General features: G+C 41.0%; 1 protein-coding gene across 5 annotated transcripts in view; it reads left to right on the forward strand.

The window, feature by feature from the left end:
• Positions 1 to 25,916, forward strand: part of UVRAG (UV radiation resistance associated) — a 276,222-nt gene that overhangs the window by 109,762 nt on the left and 140,544 nt on the right. For all 5 annotated transcript variants that reach the window (XM_075546293.1, XM_075546292.1, XM_075546294.1 and 2 more), the window contains 2 exons: positions 8,375 to 8,480; positions 22,887 to 23,013. In XM_075546293.1, the coding sequence (XP_075402408.1) occupies positions 8,375 to 8,480; positions 22,887 to 23,013 (233 nt within the window). The remainder of the gene's footprint in view (positions 1 to 8,374; positions 8,481 to 22,886; positions 23,014 to 25,916) is intronic.

Raw genomic sequence — 25,916 nt, forward strand, 5'->3', positions numbered from 1 at the left:
CCATAAGGTCAGCCATTTGAATACACCTGCCACTCCAAGGGAGAAAGAGAGACTCTTCTCCCATCAAGATTTACAGCCTTGGAAACCATAACTGACTCAACAAGAGCAGCATTGTGAAGTCCCTGGGTGGTGTACACAGTTACTGTCTGCTGCTGCTAACCAAAAGATCGACAGTTGGTATCCGCTGAAAAAAGGCCCCTGGTGATGTCCTTCAGAGAAATCAGCTGTTGGAAACCCTACAGTGAGCAGTTCTTCTCTGGTGCACGTGGGGTCTGCATGGGTTGGGGCGACCCAAGGGCACCTGGGTTTCCTTTGGAAGGTCTAAGAGAAGGGTGAGGCAGAGAGTGCTAATTACATTTCCGAGAACAGGAGTTTCCGTAGTATTCATTGAATACATCTTATTGAAGGCCTGTGTTTTCCAAGTACTGTGGCGAAGAAAGGAAAACAAACCTGAGAAAGGCCACGGCCTTCCAGGGGTGGGTGGGATCCAGTGCCAGAAAAGGCCAGTGATTACTTTGTTAATGTGGCTCCAGGTACAGCCATGCTCCCGGTGCTATGGAGAAGAATCGCAGTTTAGGTAAGGGGGTAGTCGGTAACATCACCACATGCTAACTATTGCTAATTGCCACCCTTCATTTTAATAGCTGGTCCGCCTTGACCTCTTCCTAGAATGTGTGAAAGGAGCCCTAGTTCGCGCAGGGTTAAGCACTTGGCTGTTAGCCGAAAGGTTCAAATCAACACAAGCAGCTCAGTAGAAGAAAACCTGGTGATCTCCTTCCATAAAGACTGTTGTGGTTGGGTACTTGGGAATTGGTTCCAACTCATGGCAACCCTGTGCACGACAGAACGAACCACTGCCCGATCCTCTGCCTTCCCCCATTCCTCACCGTGTTTTAGCTCATGGTTACAACCCTCCTCAGTCCATCTCTGTTAAGGTCTGCTCCTTTTTCTTGAGCCTCTTATCTTATCAAGCATAATATCCTCCTCCAGGGATTGGCTCCTCTTGATAATTTGGCCAAAGTACTTGAGCTGAAGTGTCTCCATCCTCACATCCAAGGAGCATTTTGGCTGTACTTCTTCCAAGACAGATTTGTTTTCTCTTTTCTTCTCTGAGAGTTGTTCTTGTTGTTTAGAACTTCACACTATGAATTGAGTGAAGGTTTACAGAACAGATGATCAGTTTTACCTTCAACAATCGATACACAATTGATTCCGCTCATTCATGGCAGTCACATCACTGTAGCATCACCTCTCCCACTTCTTCCCTGTGTTTCCTGTTCCCATTCTTCATCTTCACCTAACCTGACCAGAAACTTCATCTCGGATCTGTACTGCTGTTCTCCAGATCTGGAGAACATTAGATTTACTGCTTTCCTGAATCTTCAATTTTCTTAAAAAAGACAATTTATTATGGACTCATACAACTCTTATCACAATCCTTACATACATCAATTGTGTAAAGCACATCTGTACTGAATCTTCAATTTTTATCACCTCTTTTCCTTCCTGCCAGACAGAGACCAACAGTTACACCTTAGGTGATGGCTCATGAGCTTCTAAGACCCCAGCCGCTCCTCACCAAAGTAGGACGTAGAGCACTGTCTTTGTGCACGGTGTTACCAGGCACCCTCCTCTCTCTCCTCCTTGCTTTGCACGTTTATATCATCCTTCCTGACACTGTTTTAACTTCGGGTCAGGTCCACCTTTTGCTTGGACTGCTTCAGTAACTTCGCCCTGGTCTTTCTCTTGGCCTTCTTACATTCTCTTTGTAATCTTGTTTCTTTAACCTTACTATCTGAAGAAAGAACTTTAAAAAACATAAATATCATTAAATTCTCAGCTTAAAACTTTTCATTGATTTTGTAATGCCTACAAGATAGAAATCTAAATTCTTTCCTTTGGAATCCAAAGCCGTTAAGGATGTGGATTTCTGTTGGTGTGTTTTGGCCCCATCTTCTATTTTCCTCTTCCTTATTTCTCCCCTCAAGCTGTAGGACGTTATTGTAACTCTTTTGATTGATCATTCTCTGTCTTAAACTTGAGCTCAGCATTCTAAATTTGGTTTGGTGAACACTAAACTTTTCCTTTACTGAGATATCTGATAGGTATGTTCTCAATTATGTTATATTTATTGGACGTAATACTTACTGGTCAAGGTACCATTACATGTAAGGAACCTCTATGACATTGTAGGTTAAGCATTGCACTGCTAATGGAAAGGTCAGCAATTCATCTCTACCAGCTGCTCTGAGAGCGAAAGACACCTGCCTCCCTAAAGATTTATATATGGCCTTTAGACTTACAAACTCCCTAAAGACTTCGAGACTTAGAGCTTTTGAAACCTGCTTGACTCTGCCCTATCGGGTCACCATGAGTCAGAAATGACCTGATGGCAGATTACTATCACAATCATAGCATCCTGTAACCTCAAAGTACTTTGGGGTTTTTTTCCAGCCCTGTTTCAATTTTGCTATCATCACAAATCATAATTTTATGAAATCATAGGAATGAATCTATTTACTATAACCACCCATTTATCAGATAATTACTTGACCCTTCCTCCCCAACACTAGTGATGTTGGTGGTGTATTTGAGCCTGGGAGTGTTGGTGTTGATGTTGACCAATCACTAGTATAACTAAATGGTGTACATTGCTTTTGCTTTTTTTAAAAATAGAATCCTTTCCTAGTTGGTTTGGAGGTGAAGCAGTTGTTTCTTTTCTTGTCAGGTTTTCACCTCCTCAACCCCAGGGGAATCAGGATGTCCCACATTATTTTTCAGAGCCTAAAAACTTCAAACTTTTATTCTCCTGTTGGTTTTGAAAGGGGAATGTTATTAGCCCTGTCTTGATGTAGCAAGGGCTCTGAAAGTCTATTTGGATAACACTGAAGATTGGGGGAATGTGACTCTGTCTGTGTGTTTTAAGCCCCTAAGGTAAGATCAGAAAGCGTCTGGGGCAGTGAGAGCCAAATAGTTGAAGTCATACATTAATTATGGTCATGAATCATTTTTATTTTTAAAGTCTTTACTATTTGACAAGGTTGTTTGCATAGTACCAGTGAGTTTTAGACAGCATTTCCCCCCTTTTAAAGCAGCAGCTTATTTGGTTGACTTCTCCTCTGGGTTGATGATGCCTATCATTATTAGAATTCTGATAACATTTTCAGTAAAACATGCACACCTATTTTACTGCTTGAATGAGTGGTCTCTGATTTATGTGCTTTTTGTTTTGAATATACTATCTCAAAGTTTCCAATCTATAGACAGAGAAAACAGCACATTAATAATTCATTTCCTCTTCTATTGATAAACATTGAAAATAATTAAATCTTGGAAGCTGAACGTTTCTATTTAGTCATTAGTAGACACCCAGTCAGCAAATACTCATTTGAGTGCCCAGGTGATGTCAGTACCCTAAACACTGGCAGTGTATATAGAAAATATGTGGTGTGTGTTGTCTCAGGAAGACACAGTGAATAAGTAGGGCAAGGCAATAAACATTTACTGTGGAATGGAGTTCTATAATCTTTCGTATGGTGGTGTATACGAGAGAGGGGGGATTTTCAGAGAAAGGAATGCCGTCGCCTGTGGGAGCGTTACGGATGGCCTTTGATGAAGTTATGTGTGGATCCCTCTGAATAGAATGGGAGCGTACTTATCTGTCAAAGAGTTTGTTGCCAGATGGAACAGTCTGTAAGACATCATTTTCCATCACAACTATGAAGGCAAGAAGTTGCATGACAGACTTGGAGAATCACCTGTAGTATTATTGAGTGCAAGGCAAAAAAAATTAGGAAATGAGGTGGAATATGTAAGCAGAGAAGAGATCACGAGGGACCTTGTCTTATTTTTAAAATACACTTATAGAATCACTTTTGTGTAAGAGATGAGACTGTTGATGTATATGAAGCATATGTGCACTCATGAGTGCTTGCATGTGTGTGCACACATGGGGACACACACACACACACACACACACACACACACAGCCAGGGGAATTTGGAGAGAGAGTAATCGCCATTGGATTCCTTAGGAGCCCAGGGAAAATTACTGAGTCTCTGATCTCATAAGCAAAAGGCCACCATGAGCGTGACGCCCTTGAGAGACGGACCATGCATCCTCTGTGGCTATCAGCAGGCTCCTGGCCTGTGGGCTATGTCATGAGAGCTTTAGTGTAGCGTGTCACAGTGTCAGCACCCTTGGTGAGGTCTTCACTCCAGCAAACCCCGAGTGAAATTAAACTGTCAATATGGAGGGAAAGGACTGCTGTATAAGATTAGAATCGACAACCAATTTTTAAAGGCCAGGGGTTCAATTTCACATACAGTACATTACAAAGGCCTTAACTGTAAACATGCATTGTGGTGAGTGTAAACATTCACCTCAGTCACGAGCCAGAACATTTTAATCCTCGCATCGATGCTTTCAACCACTCTTGATTTCTAGTACCATACTCACATGTTGGTTTGTAATTACTCTTGATCATTCTGTGGATAGAATCATACAGTATGGACTTTTTCTTTCTGGCTTTCTTTTGCTAAGTACAGAGTTTAGATATTTTTCATCCATGGGGTCTGTCCATCAGTCCTGCACGCCTTTTTCTTTGAATAGAATTTCATTGTATGTGTATACCATGCTCATACTTTGTATGAGTGTACTGTATATTGTATGAGTATACCATACTCATACTCATACTTGTTTATTAACATTACTGCGTAATGAACATCAAGGTTGTTTTCTAAATACATTTTAATTTTTTCCTGGGTAAGTACCTGAGAGTAAAATTGCTGGGTCACTAGCTAGATATATATTTAACTCTAAGAAATAGTTATTTAGAACGGTAGTAGTATTTTACAATTTTGCCAGCCATCTATGAGGGTGTATAAAAAAAAAGACAAATGGAAAAAATGCTCTGCTGGGAGGAGCTTTTATAGTATGTGAGCATTGAGCAGCTCACTCTGAGTTAGTGCACCCAGTGGCATCACCTGGGAAGGTTCTCTCTGGTCACAGTGAATTTTTTCATAAAAGCAGTTTCACCCGAACCTCATTTTTTGTGATGGCCAATTTAAGGAAACAGTATGTGGCTGTAACATTTTGTTTCCTGCTCTGGAAAAATGCCACAGAAACTGTTGTGATGTTGAACAAAGCTTACAAGGACAGGACTGCGCTATGGAAAAAACTCAAGTGTATGAGTGAGGAGTGGTTTTCTTATTTCAAAAAAGGTGAAATGTTGATTGATGACAAACTTCATTCTGGATTGCTCTCAGCGTTCCGAACAAATGAAAATGCTGACCTGTAGAGCATTTGGAATTCATCCCACTAGACCAGTTAACCAACCTTTCTATTTAGAGGGTCTGAAAAGATTGCTTAACAGTATGTGGCAAAAAAGGTCTGATTTGTGGCAGGCTGGGGACTGGTTTTGCCACAACAATGCACCTGCTCACACAGCCATCCCAGTGTGCCAGTTTTTGGGAAAACAGCATGCCTTTCTTGCCCCACACACTTGACTCAACTGACCTTGCTCGTTGCAACTTCTTTTTAGTTTCCCTGAGTGAAGAGGGATATAAAAGGACAGCAATTTGACAATGTAGAAGAGGTGAAGGAAAAAAATCAGGAAGGTTCTGTCAGCCATCTGAACAGACGAGTTTGAAAAATGTTTCCAAGAATGGAATCACAGATTTGACAAAGATATTAAGTGTAATGGAGAGTACTTTGAAGGTGATAAGGTTGTTTTGTAAAAAAATTTAAATACATAGCCAGGGTGTGTGTGTGAGAATTCTGGTTTTGGGAGGTACCCCTCTTATGCACTTTCCAGGGGCTCCCCTTGTCATCGTCTGATGTTGTCATTGTAGGGTCAGTTACCCTAACAGGTGTGACTAGGAGCCCGGTGGCACAGGGGATTGGGTACATGCTGAACTGCAGCTCAGTGGGAGAAAGATGAGCCTTCGATTGCTGCAAAGATGTTACAGTCTCCCAAATCCACAGGGACCGTGTCTGCGTTCTCCGGTATGGTCACTGTGACTTGGAATGGGATTGATGGCAATGAGCTTGCTTTGAGTTTTTGGAACAGGTGTGAAATGAGATTTAAGTTTTCCTTTTCCCAGTGACTACGGTTGAGCCCCTTTTCATATGCTTATTGGCTAATCTTTCATCTTCGTTTGTCTGCCCATTTTTAATTGAGTTCTATTGTTGTTGCTGATTTGTGAGCGCTCTTTAGATATTCTAGATACGAGTCCTTTGTCAGATGTGAGCACATGTGTTGCAGACAGTCGCTCCCTGTCAGTGGACTGCTGCTTTCACTTCTTCATGGCGTCTTCGGGTGAACAGATGTTCACCAATTGAGCATTTACAGTTTTATGGATACCGTTCGTCGTGTCTTCTTTAAAAAGTCTTTTCCTGCCCGGCGATTGTGAGGTATTCTCCTCTGTTTCCTTTGGAAGCTTTACGATCCCTCTCAAATGGATATTTTATATGTGCCCTTAGGTAGGAGATAGTTCATTTCCCCCTGTATTAATAGTGTCAGCATTGTTTAAGATGGTTTCTTTCCCCAAGTGGACCATCTGTCTAGATGTATGTCTGTACTCTCTGCTGGCTCATTGATCTGTTTGTCCTTCTTGTGTTGCCACTTCCCTCGTTGCTTAGATTACTTAGCTTTCTAGAAGATCTTCATAGGGATTCTCTCTCTCCTAAATTCTTTGCTTTTCTATGTAAATTATTGTGTCAGTTTATTGATTTTGGTAAAAACAAAACCGGGACTTTGATCAGGGTTTTATAACTATTGATCTGTTTGGGGAAAACATCTCTTATTTTGGGGGTGGGGGGGGGGGAAGGGACTACATCTTAACACGATGTAATCTTCCAGTCCTTGTACATGATGGATTTTCCATTTATTTGTCTCTTCTTTATCTCTACCGTATTTTATCGTTTCAGTGTCAGACTTGCACAATGTTTGCTCGGTTTAGTCCTAATTTGTGTTTTAGATACTGACACTAAAGGTATTTAAAAATTTTATATTTCAGGTGTTTATGGCCAATACTACCCATTGTCACCAAATTAATTCCAGCGCACAGTGACCCTGTAGGACAGAACAGAACTGCCCATAGGTTTTCTACGCCTATAAAGCAGGCGGCCGCATCTTTCTCTTACAGGGGGTTCCAACTGTGACCTGGTGACTGACAGGCAAGTCCTAACGATGTTGCCACCAGGCTCATTGTCTATGGCTAGTGACTAAAATGGAATTGATTTTTAGATACCGACTACTTACCCTATGACCTTTCTGAAGTTACTGGTTAATTCCGGTTATTATTTTATACACACCTATGCTACCCTAGGCCAGGAGCACTGGAGGCCGAGTGGGTGTGTGCAGGGCTGCTAACCCTGTCCATTCAGCGGTTGGAAACCACCAACCGCTCCCTGCGAGAGAGATGAGGCTTTCCATGTCCTGAAGGAGTCGCACTTCTGCCCTGCCCTAGAGGGTCACCCTGAGCCACAATGGACTCAGAGGCAGTGAAGTTCTCTGTGTGTGGTGATTTCCACATAAAAATGTCAGCTACAAATAAAAACACCTTGAGGTATCATTTTTCTATGTAAATGTGTATGTGAGTTGTGTTTTAAAGCAGGCTAAAAAATCCATAACCAAAGCAAAAATCAGAAAGTAGCTCTTAAGTTTTTCAGTGTTCCTTAAAGGTCCTCACTGAGCATTCAATTGTCATTTAGGCTCTGTTCCAGAGCTTAGAGTGCTTCTCTACCTTATCTTTAGTACCGTTTTTGTTTTTCTGATCTGTTTCAGTGTGCCAACTGCTTTCATCCAGTCATCTAATCTGGGATGATGGGGAACTTGGTTTTCCTATGGATGCCCAGAAGTAATCTTCTGCCTTAACAACGATGTGCTCTCTGGGCAGTCTGTGCAATCCACTTGATTTATCAGGGCTAGTCCTGCCTCTCAAGCACAGGAACCATTTGGGGCTTGGGGGGGGGGGGGTGTCGTGCAGGACCAGACAGTGTTTCCTTCTATTGTGCATAGGGTCGCTGCAGGTCAGAACCGACTCTGGCACTAACAGCAACTACATGTCCATGTCTGTAGCCTGATAGAATCCAGTCAGTTTCTGAGAGTGCATCCATACTCCTCTTGAATTGACGATGTCAGCTTTTAATACAGAGGAAGCAGGCTGGTATAGGAAGGTAGTTTTAGAATGTACAGTAATTCCTGCTGTATCATTGTAAATGTGCTCGAGAATTGAAAAAACAGTTGGTTTACGTCCAGTATTAAGTCTTTTTATTCTGAAAAGTCTGCCTTAATTTTGTTTCATTAGCATCTGTTACCGTGTATGTAGAGTTTAACACACTTCACTTTTTCTGAAACTTTCATCTCTAGGCTGCATAGAGCCCAGTGTGCAATCAAACAGACTCAGGTAACTGTCCACAAAATTGGGAAGGACATTGAAGAAAAGCTAAGGCTCACCTCTACAAGCAACGAACTGGTAAGTTTTTAAACATTTATTTACCTGTTTAAACCGCAGGACTTCTAACAGGTGTTTCACCACGTTCTTCTTGGGTTAATTTTGTTTTCTTTATTGATAATGTTTCTCTGAGATTTCTGTTGACATTTCAGGGTTGGAAATAAACTTTCCCCTCTGTTAGTAACCCAACATACAAAGTGCTTGCCTCATTTCTGCCAGATGGAACCTTAAATTACACACACTTACTTAGAAGATAATTAACAGGCTATTTTATTAATGTCTTATAATATGAGCTTTAAATATGAACTGTATAGTGAGTGAAAAATAGCTGCCAAAAGAAGGAAAAATAAACTTTAGGAACTAATTTACTTTTAAAGGTTGAATTTAAAAATTCTTTGGACTGAGCATAATAGGCTGGTTTGTGAAACAGTATTCTTTACTTTGAGAAAGACTCTCTAATGAGGCATTTCCAGAGAAACAGAAATCCCAATCCAAATGGACAAAATTGAGATATAAATAACATTTTAAATCGCTTTATTCTCTTCCTAGTAGAAGGAAAATGTAAATTTTAGATGGGAGATTTTGCCTTTTCAAAACAGAATAGCGAGTGTAACCAATAAAATGAGCATTGCTGAAAGTAAAGCCACTTGAGGTACGGGGGGGCTTTTGATGACGTTTGTGCCGTGGCTTATATTACAAACAATAAGATTCATATCTTCAAATTAAATCCTCAGAAACTCAAACAAAACAAAGACATCTCACAGCTATACTAATGCATAGTGACACTAGATTGAAAAAAATTTTTAATGTAATTGTTGCACAAGCACATTAGCTTCACATCGGCAGTGTCTTGCAGTTGTCATCCACAACACTGTCAATTTGGGAAAAGGTGTTTTCCATTTTACACAAAGACTCCTTGTTACTTTGAAGATTTGCCCATGATAATCTAGAAGAGCCCAGTCCAATTAACCCATGTCTCTCTCTCATGGAATTGGAAACTAATAGACGATCATGTATTAGTTTGAACCCTATTAAATTATTGATTGGACCTACAGCTAGCAATTTTTTCTTGTTGACTTTAACATATAAAGCGGCTGGTACTGTGCCTGGCACATTGCAGACATGCAACATACGGGGTACAGTCACAAGGTTGCCTCTGACCTGCCTTGGAGAAGCTCTTGTTTGATGTAGCCCCAAGTATCAAGTTTAAGGCCATGGCTATTTTAGAAGGAGAGAAAAGACAGCTAACTTTAATTCTTTACTGTTCTGTGCATTAGTGCCCCATTTGGAGAACTTTGGGGGGAATTGCGTGGTTTGGTTGTTGTTCTTTTCTTCTCCCAAGGCAAGGCTGGGACGACTTATTTCAGTATATGACAGCATATGCTTTGTCTTGGTATGAAAACAATGTATGTTTAATCCTGTTTTGCTGTTTTTAAAAAATATAAGTGGCAACACCGGAGCAAGGTGCTAGAATGTATGAGTTCAAAGAGGTCAGGTTCAGAGTTTCACTGTGTCTTTCATGTTGACTTGTCATCACAGGAGAAAACATTAGATTTTTTAACTGAAAGTGAACCTAGAAATATTGTAGTTCTCTAATCACCCCATTTAAAATCATCACCTCTCACAATAAATCTTGTCCCCTTCCCTGCCTTATTTTCTCCATGGTTCTTGTTACACTTAACATATGAAGGGGTTCCAAAAAAAAACCCACAATTTTTTCCAAAGCTATGTATTTACTTTTTTATATATACAAAACAACCTTACCACCTTCAAAGTACTCCCCATTACACTCAATACGTTTGTCAAATGTGCAATGCCATTCTTGGAAATATTTTTCAAACTCGTCTGTTTGAATGGCTAAGAGCACTTCCCTCGTTTTTTATTCACCTCGTCTGTGTCGTCAGATCATTGTCCTTTCATGTTCCTCTTCATTCGAGGAAACAAAAGGAACTCGCAAGGGGTGAGTCAGGTGCGTGGAGCAAGAGAGGCATGCTGTTTTTTGACAAAAAGTGGCGCGCTGAGATGGCTGCATAATCACATGTGCATTGTTGTGGTGGCAAAACCAGTCCCAAATCTGCCACAAATCAGGCCTTTTTTGTCACACGCTGTTACGCTATCTTCTCAGAACCTATAAATCAGTGGTTCTCAACCTGTGGGTTGTGACCCCTTTGGGAGTCGACCGACCCTTTCACAGGGGCTGCCCAATTAATAACCATAGCAAAATTACAGTTATGAAAATTATGTATTATTATTCACAATGAAAATAATTTTATGGTTGGGGGGGTCACGACAACATGAGGAACTGTATTAAAGGGCCACGGCACTCGGAAGGTTGAGAACCACTGGTCTAAATAGAAAGCTTGATTATTAGTCTGACCTGGTGGAACGAACTCCAAGTGCACGATCCCCCTCACATCGGAAAAAACAAACGAGCATCGTCTTGATCTTTGATTTCATTCGACGAGCTTTTTCTGGGTGAGGTGACCATGGTGTCTTCCACTGGCTTGAATGATGTTTGGCTTGGAGGTCGTAAGAATAGCACCATATCTTGTCACCAGTAATGACCTTGGAAAAAAAATTTGGGTGACTTTATATGTTTCCACTTCACACTCTTTTTCCTGGTTAGTCAGAACCCAAGGCAATTGCATAGTGACCCTTCTCATTCCAAAATCTTGCATAAAAATTCGCTGGACCGAGCTCCAAGATAGGTCAGATAACTTCTCCATCTCTTCAGGGGTCCCTCATCATTGGTCTTTGAGCACAAATGCATGAATTTTGTTGATATTCTCATCTGTTGAGGAAGTTGAAGGACATCCAGAATGAGGTTTGTTTGTCATCAATGGACATTTCACCTTTTTGAAATGAGAAAACCACTCCTGTGCTTGAGTTTTTCCCACAGTGCCGTCTTGTAAGCTAAGCTCAACATCAGAACTGTTTCTGCAGCAATTTTCCAGAGCAGGAAACAAAATTCCACAGCCGCACCCCTTCTTTTCAATCAGCCATCACAAAAAATGAGATTTCAGTGAAACTGATATTACAAAAAAATTCACTGTGTCCAGAGAGAACCTTCCCAGGCGACGCCAATGGGTGCACTGACTCACTGCGAACTGCTCGATGCTCGCCTAGTGTACCACACAAGCTCCGCAGGGCAGAGCAGTTTTTGTTGGGGGGGGGGGGTACCTCCTCATATATGAGGGTTACTCTAAAAGCATTGCCACAAGGATTCCAGTGCATGACGCACGCATAAATCTATTCCAGACAAAGGAGGTTTAGCCATGTCTCCATGATCATGGGTAACTGCAGACACATTCTCTCAGAAATACCCTGTCTTAAGTCTTGTTAGTGTGCCTTAAAGCAAAAAAGGTAATTTTATGTCATGGAGAAAAACAATTTCGAGTTTGGGGTTAATAATACATTTTCATGAAATTCAAGTGGACATGCTTCTGTGTCATTAAAGCCTTGCAACTTTACTGAAATACTGCCCTGTATAAAATAGCAGATTTTAAGTAGATCGGGTATTTTAAGGAAGGTTGGGAGATCTTGATGATGGATGGATCAGGGGAAGAAAGACCTTCAACCTCAGCGAGTGGAGAAACTGTGGTTAAAGTGCAGAAACTGTTGGAAAGCCACTGTGGAATCACCACTGATGTGATAGCACTGGTGTGATAGCACTGGTGTGATAGCACTGGTGTGATAGCTGGGATCTCACATGGCTTGGCATTTGCAATTTTAAGTGAATAGCTTGGTCTCAGCAAAGTTTTGGCTCAGCTGATGCCAAAAGTGCTATACAGAGATCAGTCAGCTCAAAGGGCTGATGTTTCCATCAGGCTTTTAAGCTAGATCAAAGTAATGAAGATGATTTTACGAAGCAAATTAAAATTAGGAAAAGGCTTAGATTTACCAATATAATCAATCTAGAGAGTAAGATCCAATCAAAACAGAACCCTGACTCAGAACAGAGGAGACCTGGAGTGCCAGTTAAATTTAAGCAAGGCAGAGAGAGAGGTGAGCTAATAAAGTTAAGAACACTGATTCTGGGGGCTCCTCAGAGGAAATCTTGGAGGAGGTACGGCCAGAGTGCTCATCGGAGGCAAGGTTGACAAGTCTTCATCGTACATATTTTGCACATATTGTGAGGAGAGACCAGTCCCTGGAGAAGGACATCGTGCTTGGTAAAGTAGAGGGGCCGTGAGAACGAGGAGGGTCCTCAATGAGACGGTGGACACAGTAGCTGTAACAGTGGGCTCAAGCCTAGGAAGAATAGGGAGGACGGTGCAGTTCTGGGCAGTGCTTCAGTCTGTTGTGCACATGGTTGCTATGGTTCAGAACCAACTCAATGGTACCTAACCTCAATCTTGATAGATTTTCTTGAGAACAAAGCACAGCCGTGGAGGCTTAATAGGAGGCAGTTTAAGAAAATTAAAGCCTGCACTGATGTGAATGAAAAAGGCCAGGAGAGAAAGCCACAGTTGGTTATGGATGTGTGTTGTTGGGTGCCTTGTGTTAAAAACGTTTTACGGATTTTTGCATCTTTGTTCATGAAGAATGTTGATCTGTAGTTTTATTGTCCTCCAATCGCTTTGATTATTTTTGGTGAGGGGGTCGGGGGGTCCAGATAGGATAATACTGGACTTGACTAGTGAGTTGGGAAGTGTTTCCTGTTTGGTTTTAGGTGAATATGTCTAGAATTTGTTTTTGTTTTTCATAAGTGTTTGATAGAATTCTCCAGTAAAAGCCACCTGGCCCTGAAGTTTTCTTTGTAGGAAAGGTTTGAACTAGGATTTCCGTTTCTTTGTTACACAGGTTTATTAAAGTGACCTATTTCTTGAGTGCGCATTGGTAGCTTCTGTTTTTCAAGAGATGTGTGATTAGTCTTCAATTTTAGCCGTTCTTCTGCATACATAGTGGTTCCTTTGGTTCTAAGTTGTATTTCTATGATGGCTAATGCTGTTGAGCAACATTTTTTGCTCCTTTGGCTATTTATGTAACTTTTCAAAAGTATCAGTTCAAATCATTTTGCTCCTTTTGTTTAAAAATAAACTTAATTTTAGGTTTACAGAAACCTTCCCAAGATAGTTCTCGTGTATTTTTCACCAATTTCCCCTGTTGTCAACTATGGAACTTTTTCAAAACTAAGAAATTAACTTTGATGCAGCCTGGCTTCTTCACAATTTATTCAGACTTCATCTGTTTACCTCTTTTTTTTCCACTGCAAAATTTGCCATCTATCAATCTATACCAATTTATTTGCATTTTATTCAGTCATTTGTGTCATTGTAGATTTTTGCACCTTATATTTGGAGCCATTTATTTTGTGTCTTCAATTCTAGCTTTGGCCATTGGACGTTATTTTAGATTGGAGCTGTGTCCTTTTGCTTGTTTATTTAATATTTTACGGTGTTTAAGGTGAAAGTTTGCACAGCAAACTATATTCCCATTTAAGAATTTCTACACAGATTATTCAGTGTACTGGCTTTTTAAAAAAACAATTAACATTCTCATTCATGTGGTTCTGATTGTGCTGTTCCCACTACTCTAGTTCCCCTCCCCCTTACTTTCTCATCTTTGTTTTTATTTCTTATGCTTCAATCTCTCTGTTAGTCCCAGTGGACTAGAGACACAAATTCACAAACACTGAAATGTCTATAAGAAAGAGTTTTATATCAAAGAGTAATTGTATATTAAGAAAACATTCCAGTCCAGATCAAGTCCATAAGTCTAATATTAGCCCATAAGTCTGATACCAGTCTATAAATTCCTCTTCAGACTCACACAACACATGCAATGATGCTGGATGCAGGAAGATTACAGGCCAGTAGGTGGAAAGTCTTGTGGATCCAGTGGTGGTGGAAGCATCTCAGTGCTGGCCTGGGCAGGGGGGAGGAGGGACGGTGTCTCCTCCAGCTACAGGGCTCTTGCTTCATCAGTGTGACTCCCTGTGGCTTGTCAACAGGAATGTCTCCCAGAGAGAGCCTGTGTCCGCCTCCTCCTCCGGGGAGGAAGATAGTAGTTTTCAGAATCCTCAGGAGAAGGCCATGCCCACACAGAGACACCATTGACTATGACCTGATTAATAGGCTAGACTCCACCCCTTCACTCAAGTTGATAGGACATTATGTAACTGCCACAGTTTCCTACAGAGGGTTTCTTAAGGAGTTCATTGCTCATGGATAATACTCTTTATTTTATGAGTCAGTTGAATGCTAAAAGGTGACGTCAAGGGCTAGTCTGAGTTTAAGGCTTCAAGTGTATCTCGGGCTATAGCCTCAGGAGTCCTCTTGTCTCAGTCTGACCCGTAACGCAAGCATTTGCGTTGTGTTCCACCGCTTTCTCCTGACCCATTAGGATTCACTGCTGTGGCCTTGATCCAAACGGTCCGTACGGGTAGCTGGGCACCATCCAGTCTGTGGTGTCAGAGTAGATGATCCCTGTCTTCTCTGCTTGTTTATAGCACTTTCTTATTTTCTGATGCTAGAAGATCCAGGATTTTTTTTTAATTTTCACTGTCCCAGCCCCAGAACAAGCCATTTCTCCGAGGAACCCCCTTTGTTCTGTTGTAAAATGGGAGAGGGACATTTGGAAGCCAGGATTTGGACATTAGGTATGCTCAGTGCTACTGAATTGTCTCTGCTTCTAGGCCCACTTAGTGGACACAGTTTGGAAGCATATGTCAGGATACTGATCCATGTATGCACTATAAAACCTGTCTCTCGATCTATTAAGATAAACAAGTTGATCCTAACATTCTCTATTCTTACCTAGCAGCACGTGGTTCATTCTAACCGACCCCTTAGTTCCCAATCACCTAGCTGACTTGTGTCCTTCTCTGATAGTGTGAAACTTAGCTCTCGCTATCTGTTCTTTATTTGCCATTTTTCAGTACTATTAGTACACTCATTTTTCATAAATTTTTCCTTCATTTTCAATTTATTTTTTGTTTTCCTGTTTTGTAGTTATAATATATATACATTTATATATTCATATATATCATCTATCTTTTTTATTTTGGATAAGGTCCTTTCTCTGATATGTGTGTTGCGAATAATTTCTCCCAGTCTGTGGCATACATTTTATGCTCTTTGAAGTTTTTTCCAAAGAGCTGGGGTTTTAAAAATTTGGTGAAATCCAATATGTTATTTTCATCATATGTGATGATTAGAACTTTTTACATTCATTCTACAAAATCCTGGTCTATCCCAGAGTTGCAGAAAATTTCTCCTTTGATTTATTTTAGAAGTTTGAATAGTTTTACATTTAGATGTGTGCTCCATTCTGAGTGTACTTCTTGCATGAGACTCACTGGGGTAACCTCCCCTTTCCTGGTGTGTACCCAGTTTATTCAGCAACATTTGTTGAACGGTCTTTCCTTTTGTCATTAAAATGCCTTCAGATGGTTTTTTTTTTTAATCAAGGGGTGTTATGAGAGCACGTCAAAATGTTTACAGATACATTCCAGTATCCTTTAATTCCATTTTTCCACACACTTTTTGACACCCCTGCATACATAATATTCTATCTCTGGGTTCTTTGAGCTGAAAATTCAGCTAAGTATCTATCTTAACGAATACCTACTATAGATTCACAGGTTGTAACATCAAAGTAAGCCTTCCAACTTTGTCCTTTTTAGTAGTCTAGTAAAATTAGTTGGTTAATATCCTCTTTTACTACTCTTTCTTGACCAGAAGCTGAATTCTTAGGGCTTTTAAATATATATACATATAGAAGTAATTTATGAGATGAGATTTACGTAAGACAAAACGACCGGTTTTAAAGTAAACAGTTCAGTGGCCACTCGGCGAGCGCTGTGCAGCCGTGGCCCCTCTCTGGGGCCAGGGTGTGTCCCATCCTTTCACCCTGCGCCTTAAGCACTTCTCCTCGCTCTCCAGACCGCTGTCGGCCTCCATCTAGCGTGAGATCACCTGGACCCTCCATGTAGCCGGCTCAGAGACTGTGAGTGCCCTGTGCTTGGCTCCTTTCCCTTAGCGGGCTAGTTTGAGGCCTCGCCCTCTCTAGCCTGCAGCGGTGCTTCATTCTCTTGGGGCTGAGCAGCCCTCCCTGCACATGGACACCAGATGGTGTCACTCCAGCCGTGCGCCGAGGAGCATCATGCTGCTCTGAATAGTGTTGCTGTGAGCATGTGTGTCCGCGTACCTTTTTAAATACCTAGTTCCACTTCTTTTGGGCATATACATAGGCATGGACTTGCTGGTTGTATGGTAATTCTGTGTTTGACTTTGTTTAACATGATTCCCTCGTGCTCAGAGGAGCACGCACACATACACAAAATTTTTCTCTGGCGAATCCCGATTTGTTCCCTTTCTGGTTGCTTAGAAGAGTGCTGGGAGGTGGTAGGGGTATAAAGCTTAATTCAGTGAATCAAGGTCTCACTCTTGCTACTGATTGATTGTATAGTGGTTACACAATACCTTTCTAGCAAAAGTGAGAGGATGGGAATTTTTTAGTTTTCTGGGAAAGGTTTTCCTTACTTCAAATGGAGATAAATCAGAGAAACCAGCTCACTGGTGTTCCTTTGGAGTTTGTAGTGACGCAACAAACGACTTCGGGCATTTGAAACGATGGCTGTCAAGTCTGAGAGCACGTGTGGGCACGTGCTAGGACCACGGAAAGACGCAGACCCACGGTTTCTGGATGACAGGCCTGGGCTACTGAGTTAGTTCCCGTCTGGGAGCCTTTGACCTCAGTACTGCCACATTCGAGAGAGAAGAGCGATCTCTAATCTTTAAGCCATTATGTTATCACAGATTTGTTATTTGATTAGTATCTTCCAAAGACCTATTTTTTTCCAGAGAGAAAGAGCTTATTAAAAAAACAAACAAAACTGAAGTACATTTTCAATGGAGCAATAACAATGTTACACCCTTACCGTTTGCTCAATATAATCATTCTGCTTGCCTTTATTTAGTTTTGTTTTAACATGTTTTACCCCTACCCCACTGGTAACCACCGCTTTCCTTTGACTTTGGATTTGTCTGATTTAGATATTTCACAAAGATAGGATAACATAACATTTGACCTTGTGCGACTGGCCTCTTTCACTTGGCATAACATTTTAATGTTCATCGATGCGGGTACATGAGTCTCACTTTCCATTCTCCTTGTAGTGAATTCTCCATTGTGTCCACATTCCACATTTTATTTGGCCACTCATCTGTCACTGGACACTTGGATTGTTTCCACTGTTTGGCACATTGTGACATTTGCCGCAGTGGGCATTAGTGTATTCGTGTGATGTTTTCTTTGTGGTTCGGAACTCTTATATATAGATGCCTAGAAGTGAGTGTGGGTCATCTGGTAATTCTCTAATTACATTAGGAGCTGCTGAACTGTTTCCCACAACAGCTATCCCATTTTATATAATGTCCAAGTGCTCTAATTTTTCATGTCCTTGTGAACTCTTGTTATGGTCTGTTTTTAAATTTAACTTTCAGTAGTCACTGTCCTAATTGCTATGAACTGGTATCTATCTCATTGTGGTTTTGATTTGCATTCCCTGTGTTGCTGATGAGGTTGAGCATCTTTTTGTGTGTTTATTGGTCATTTGTGTATCTTTGGAAAAATATTCTGCTCATTTATTTTTTAATGGGATGTTAATGTTTTCTTGGATTTTATTTTTGTGAATTTAGCTTCTGTTAATCCAAAATTTAGTTTAATAAAAGACAGCTTGATTCTCACATCCATTTATATGATCTGGAAAACTCCACTTTAGACTTGAGGAAATGAGAATGCAAAGGAGAAGTAACAGAGTTGTCAGGTGAGTACAACAGAATGAGGGATGGCCTGGTGCTGTGCCTTCCTCACAGCTGCCGTTGTCTTTGAGTCCCTGTGACAGCCACTGGATCAGTCCATATCACTGATGTTCGTTGTCATCTTTTACCGATCGCTACTGCACGAAGGATGACGGCCTTGCCAGAGACTGGTCTCTCCTGATAACACATCTGAAATACTTGTGATGGAGTCTGGCCGGATTTGTTTGTTCTCTTGGCAGTCCACAGCATTTTCAAAATTCTTCGTCAGCACAATAATTCAAATGAATTGATTCTTCTGCAGTCCTTATTCACGTCCAACTTTCACTTGCATATGAGGTGATTGACAGACACCATGGCTTGAGTCAGGAGCACCTTCGTCCTCAAAGTGGCACCCTTTCCTTTTCCGCAGTTTAAAGAGGTCTTGTGAAGCAGGTTTGCCCAGCACAATCCATTGTGTGGTTTCCTGATTGCTGCTTCCATGAGCATTGATTGTGGAATCAAGCAAAATTAAATCCTTGACAACTTGAGTCTTTTCTCTCGTTATCATGATGATGTTTATTGGGCCAGTTGTGAGGATTTGGGTTGAGTTACATTGGATGCAATCCATACCGAAGGCTGCAGTCTTTGATCTTCATCAGCGAGTGCCTCAAGTCCTCCCCATGTTCAGCAAGCAAGGATGTTGACATCTGTATAACAGGTTGTTGGTAAACCTTCCCCTAATCCTAATGCTGAGTTCGTTTTTTTTGTGTGCAACTTTTTTTTAAAACATTTTATTAGGGGCTCATACAACTCTTATCACAATCCACACATATACATACATCAATTGTATACAGCACATCCGTACATTCTTTGCCCTAATCATTTTCAAAGCATTTGCTCTCCACTTAAGCCCTTTGCATCAGGTCCTCTTTTTTTCCCCCTCCCTCCCCGCTCCCTCCTCCCTCATGAGCCCTTTATAATTTATAGATTGTTATTTTGTCATATCTTGCCCTATCCGGAGTCTCCCTTCACCCCCTTCTCTGCCGTCTGTCTCCCAGGGAGGAGGTTACATGTGGACCCTTGTAATCGGTTCCCCCTTTCTAACCCACTCACCCTCTACTCTCCCAGTATCGCCCCTCACACCCCTGGTCCTGTAGTCCAGCTTCTCAGATTACTGTTGAGCATACAGATTGAGGAAGTGTGGTGAGAGGATACAGCCCTGACTAGAATAGCTCAGTATCATGAGAATACTTTTGGTTTCATAGTCTGGGGGCAGGAGGGGGAAAGTCAAGGCTGTGCTTTGAGAACTCTTGTCTTAGGCTTTCTAGCTGTGATATGATCTGTGAGAAGAAAATAATTTCCTTTAGTATGCCAGTTACAAATTCTATTGTTCTGAAATGACTCTTTATAAAAGCCCAATGCATGGGACTGCCTGCTTGCAAATAGATTAATATAAATTGGAGATCTTTAGATCAGGCACAGTTTTGTATACACACAGTAAAATCCAATTACACATGATCTATTGGAGATGCATAGGTGACATTAAGTACCCTTGGAGTAAACAGATAAATAGAATACAGAAACCCATTAGGATATACTTATAGAAAAGTAAAATCTTGGAGCATTTGCCTTTGATGTCTTAGAAAGGAAGCAGAACCAGATCCTACTTGGCAGAATTTATTTACCCCACTCATCAAAAATCAGAGCCAACAACCCTGGATTTCAGTGACATGATATCTTTCTGCAAGTGGGCCAGTTTCCGCACATGGACCATAACACAAACACACTGCACACACATCTTTCTGTATTAGCTTAGTGTTTAGATCGGCTTGCAGATGTAGTTTTTTGAGTCTAGAAAACATACTCCAATTTAAGAGTGCACTCTGGAATAAAGCAGGCTAGTCATGATAATGTTGTTGTATATGGTTGAGTCAATTCTGACTCCTAGCAACCTGGTGGGTAGGCGTAGTTCTTTTTTCCTGATACAGTGCCCTTCTTTTTCTGTCTTTTTTACCCCTCTGCTCAGGTAGAATTCAGTTGACTTATTTTGTGAACAAATTCAAGTTAAGGATATCAAACACCTGTTTCTTTGAGGCCAAAACTTGCTTCCCAAGAAGGTATATCTCTGAAGAAGTTTCAAAAACTTATTGGAAAAATGGAATGAAATGATGGTAGAATTTTCCTACAAATTTGTTAAGCCTTCTCTTGTGTGTGTGTGTGTGTGTGTGTGTGTGCGCGCACGCGCGCGCGCGTATACACATACTTTTTTTATTCCTGCTCACACAATAGAATTGTTAATGAAATCCATATTGTTTCTTGTTTTTTCTTTTATAAGTAACCTCCTTGTCATTTGCTTGTATAGTTGGTTGAAAGGGCCAATGGCTCTTGCCTTCACTCAGCCGAAACTTAAGAGAATGCAGGGACCATGTCTCATTCCTCTAAGAACATGTACCAGCCCTCTATCAGTGTTTTTGTTATTGAAGGAAGAAAAAATGCTGAGGAATATTTTTTAAATGCACATTTCATAAGCTTTCACAGTCAGTATTAATAATGATGATTGGAAATAAGCCTGCCGGCTTCTTTTCTTGGCTTGAATGCCTCTCATGAATGATCGTGCCATCTGTTTAGAATCAGGATTTCAGGGATGAGAAAGAGCATTTTGGGTGAGAAATCATCACTGTAAAGGACTTTCTACACAACTGCCAAAGCCATTTTCCATGCCCAGTGCCTGGAAGGCCAAACCGTTACTCATCTTCTTGCCTGCCTGTGCTTCCTCATTGTCTGTGATCTGAGAGAGAGACTGAGTTTTTCTGAAAGCTTTCTTTCTCCCAGCGAATGGATTCACCTAATAGATTTTCCATCCCACTTCTAATCGACTGTGTACATAACTCAAGTGGTGGTGGGGGTGGTGGGTGGTGGGTGGGGGTGGTGGGTGGGGGGGGTGGGAGGAGCTGCTATCCAGTCAGTCCCAGACTATGGACCCGGAGTGTCAGAGTAGAACTGCTCCGTAGGATTTTCTTGGCTGCGATCTTTATGGAAGCCGACTGTCAGACCTGGTTTTGGGGTTTTTGCTTTTCACAGAGCTGCTGCGTAGATTCAAACCTCCAGTCTTTAGATCAGCAGCTCATTGCAAACTGTGTCCTCTCTCCAGCTTTCTCATACAAAAGAGGTGGTTGAAAATAACCATGGCCTAGTCCTCAGAATGCTGTCTTTGCTCGCCGTGAACCCTTTCAGAAGTGTTTTTGCAGCGTTTTTTTGCAGCCTGCAATCCATCATTGGATTTCCATGGGTACTGATTGTAGATCCAAGTAGCATGGAATCCTGGCCAACTTCCGATAGTTGCTTGTTGGACCAGTTGTGTGAGGTTTTGTTTCTTTGTGTTGAGATATAAGCCATACGGAAGGTCTTGATCTTTATCAGTGAGTGCTTCTACTCTTAACTTTTCAGTAAGCTGGGCTGTCCCGTCTGCACTTCACAGCCGTTACTGAAAGCCTTCTCCCAAACCTGCTGCCCCATTCTCCTTTGTAGTCCAGCTTCTCGATGATCTGCTCAGTCTACAGACTGAGAAAATTTGGTGAAAGTCGGAACTTTGACAGACACCTTCCCTGAGTTTCAACCACTCAGGATCCCCTTGCTCTCTTGGAAAACCCGCCTCTTTGTGCTTCAGAGTATATCATACAAATGTGACCATCTAGTAAGTTTCTGAGTCTGGCTTCTTTCACTCAATATAATTAGATTTGAGATTGATTAAAACAAGAGTTTATTATCTCTGGTGCCCTTTTGTCATCACTGAATTATTACTGGTGTTTTTAAATATTTTTAAAATTTTGAGATCATTGCAAATGCACACGTAAGAAATAATAGAGTAATCTTTACCCCAATGGTACAGCTTACAATATCACAACTGGGTTATAAAAATATACAACATTTCTAATAGCACAGGTTACTCATATTGCTCTCTTTAGGAACATGTTATTGAGTACTTTTATTCCTCCAATTTTACTTTATTCCTCAAAATTGCTTTGTCTATTTGTAATCCTTTAGCTCTCCGTGTGCATTTTGTAATCAGCTGGTTTATATCTTTGAGCGTCTTGATGGGATGGTTCTTGGCATTGCAATACACTTAAATTTGGAAAACAAAAATTATCTTTACTAAGTGTTCTCATCTACGAACACAGCATTTCTTTGATTTTTTTCTCCATCAGTAGTATAGTCTTCGTAAGTCTTGTACACATTTCGTTTTCCAGAATTGCATCCATTTCTTCCTTTTCTCTTTGTCAGGGGAACTATTTGTAAATGCATTATCTTTTAAACCTAAATATCCACATATTCATGTGGAATTGGTCAGACAGTGATTCTTTGTTTCGATCTTTGACGACTCTATTTCATCAACATTATTATTTGTTTTGTTTTATTGTGATATTAGCTAAGGGGCCTAAGATATGTGGTAGCTTCTTTAGGGCTCTTAAAAAAAACCCAGAAAAAACAGACTGGAGAGTTCTCATTTTTACTCTTCTGCGTATTTCTGTGTTTTTTCATTATAGTGATGGCCACTGATACGCAACTGACTCAAGGGAGTCACAAGTTAAACCATGATATGTTTTGAAAAATTGTGCATTTTAATTTATTCATGGTCATTTCTTTCCTCTTCACAAATGTGCCTGTGGCTTTATTTACTTAGAAAAAAGAAAGTGAATGTCTGCAGTTGAAAATGTTGGTGCTTCGAAATGAACTGGAAAGACAGAAGAAAGCTTTGGGACAGGAGGTGGCATTACTGCATCAGCGACAAATTGCATTACAGGACAAAAGTGAGTAGAGACGTCACACAAACACCCCAGCCCACACTTTCAGTCCGTTCCCTTACTCTCTTTCTTTGCCTCAAGCACTCACCTTTGTTACAAATGTGACAGCATGTTCTGTGATTGTTTGAAAGTGGTCATGCTTTCAGAACAGTACGTGAGAGCGTGGCCCTAGGTGTGCGAGTGGGTGACGATTCACAGTGAAGCCAGAATTCCCAGGGCCCTCGCAGCCTGTGCTTCCACTGTCTCCAGTCAGGCCAACCACCAGCTGCCCTACCTGTAAGAGGGGCTTCGTGAGACGTCAGTTTTGCGTAACGTTGTACTTGGTAGAAGTAGAATCACATAATATATGCTCTTTGCGTAGCTGCTTCTGTTCAGCATGTTTGTGAAATTCTTCCTTCCCTGAATTTCGTCAGTTTGTGGATTCATTCTAATTGTTGAACAGAATTCCATTGTATGAACAGGAGTTGATCCACTTTTAATGTTGATGGCCATTCAGTAATTTTCAATTTGAGGCTATAAAATTCAGGGCTTCCATGAACATCCTAGTTTCTTGCTGAGGATTTATATGCATTTCTGCTGCACATAACTTAAAAGTAGAAGTATATGGTCGTACAGGATGCATTTTGTTTTCCAAATCTTCCAAAATGGGTGTACGATTTACCTCCTCTTCAGTCAGCTGTGCCTCAGAGCGCTAATCCCACCTCCTTGTCAGCCTGGGCTCCTCTTCTGCCTTTCAGTGCTGTGCTTGACTTGGACTCCCTGGAGGACTAAGGGAGTCGAACACCATTTTATGTTCACTCGAAATAGAGATGTACTCGTGTGAAGTACTTGTTCAAGGCTTTTGCCTATTTTTAAAAATCAGTTTGACTTTGGGAGGGGTTAGCTATGGGCTCAGGTCGAGTCAGCGGCCAGGTGGTGCAGTGGTTAAGAACTCGTCTGCTGTTCGTAGTGCTGGTTTGAGCTCATCAGGTGCTTTACAGGAGAAAGGTGTCTGCCTCTGTCGATTCCAGCCGTGGAAACCGCTGAGCCATGTTGTCCTACAGAATGGCTAGAGTCAGAACCCACGAACACCCCTGGGTTTGCCTTGATTCCTTCACATTGGTTTTGAGTTGTGTTTTCCTAATAAACAATTATTTTGAGCATCTTTTCACATGCTTATTACAGTTGATCTTTAGGTGTTCGTTTTATATCCAGGGACCCTATTGATTCTAATAATTATTATGCTCTTATGAGGTTTGAGCGCATATCATGTTTACCTCCAAATGGTATTTGGGTGTTTTATTTTCCTAATTATTGTCTTTTACATATTTGTTGTTTACCTCATTGTACTTACTGCCTAGGACATGCGTACAATATGAAATAGGTGAAGTGATGACTGGATATTCAGGACTAGTGCTCTCAATGTGGCACTATTACGTATGACATTTACTACAAATTCTTTCGTAGTTCTTACCTTGTAATTTTCCTTGTTTTGATTCTTTGCCCTTTTTGTGTTACTGTTTCAGAAATGGATTTGTAAAAGCTCTGTGTGTGAGCTTTTCCGTCTTTCCAGGCATGTTTTATATGCCACAGTTAGCAAATTATTCACCTGTTGATACATTTGGTTGTTTCAAGCTTTGGTTTCTTATGGATGAAACTGTAAAAATTTGTAATCCTTTGTGTGGATATACTCTTTGGGTTAAATAGCTAGGGTAAGAATTGCTGGATTTTTAGTACAAAGGTAACTTCGAAAAGTTCGTGGACAAGCCCCCAATAAAAGATTTTTTTTTTAAAGTTCGTGGAAAATGCAATTAAGAAGTAAGGGACTTTTCCCGATGAACTTTTGAAAGTCTCTTTGTATATAGAACTTTGTAAGGAGCATCTAAACTGCTTTGCATTACGGCACGTTTTGTTTGAAAGCTCCATTTATATGCAAACATTTTATACTTTAGTTATTTTAGTGAGTTTGTAGGGGATTCACATTGTGATTTTAATTCATATTCCTTGACAATTAATGAAGTTAAATATTTTCTCTAACTTACTTGTTTTCTCTCTCGCTTCTTTGGTGAAATATCTTTTGCCTGTCTCCCCACCCCCTCCCCCAAGTTTTGTGTATTGCCCATTGAGTTACTAACCACAGGTTAACTGTTCAAATCCACCAGCCCCTCTGCAGGGGAAAGTTAGGGTTTTCTGTTGCTGTGGAGGAGCCCAGACGCCTTAGTGGGTTACAAGCTTGGATGATAATTGTGAGGAGAGAAACCACCAGCTGCTCCACAGGAGAAAGATGAGGCTTTCCACCCTGAAAAGATTTACAGTCCTGGCAACTCAAAGGGATTGCTCTACTATGTCCTACAAGGTTACGATGGCTCACAGTGGACTCCACAGCAGTGAGAAGAACAAAGATCTGCTACTGTGAAGATTTGCAGTCTTGAAAAATCATCTCTACAGCAGCGGTTGGCAACCTGTGGGTTGGCAACCTGAGGTCGAACGACCCTTTCACAGGGGTCACCTGATTCATAACAGTAGCAAAATTACCGTTATGAAGTAGCAATGAAAATAATGTTATGGTTGGGGGTCACCACAACCTGAGTAGCTGTATGAAAGGGTACCTATCCCTTGTTGAAGTTTAGTAGCTCCCAGGCTTGGCTGATGTTCCCGGTCTGTGAACCATATTGTGGTAACAAGGATCTGCATGCTGATCGAATGAGTTATTAAACTAAATGAGCTATACCAAGAGGTACAGAATACTTTGTTCTATTTTAGTCCTGTGTCACAATTCAGTGTCCATAAAGTCCACCTCCCATTGAATGCTTCAGCCATACAGAACTTTCTGTAGTTCCTTCAGTATGCTTTGTTCCTTGTCAAGTACTGCTTGAACAACCACAATGCGTAGCTTTAGCAAACAAATGCCTTTGCTCACATTGTAAGAG

Source organism: Tenrec ecaudatus, chromosome 4 (genome assembly GCF_050624435.1).
Source record: "Tenrec ecaudatus isolate mTenEca1 chromosome 4, mTenEca1.hap1, whole genome shotgun sequence".
Classification (NCBI taxonomy): domain Eukaryota; kingdom Metazoa; phylum Chordata; class Mammalia; order Afrosoricida; family Tenrecidae; genus Tenrec; species Tenrec ecaudatus.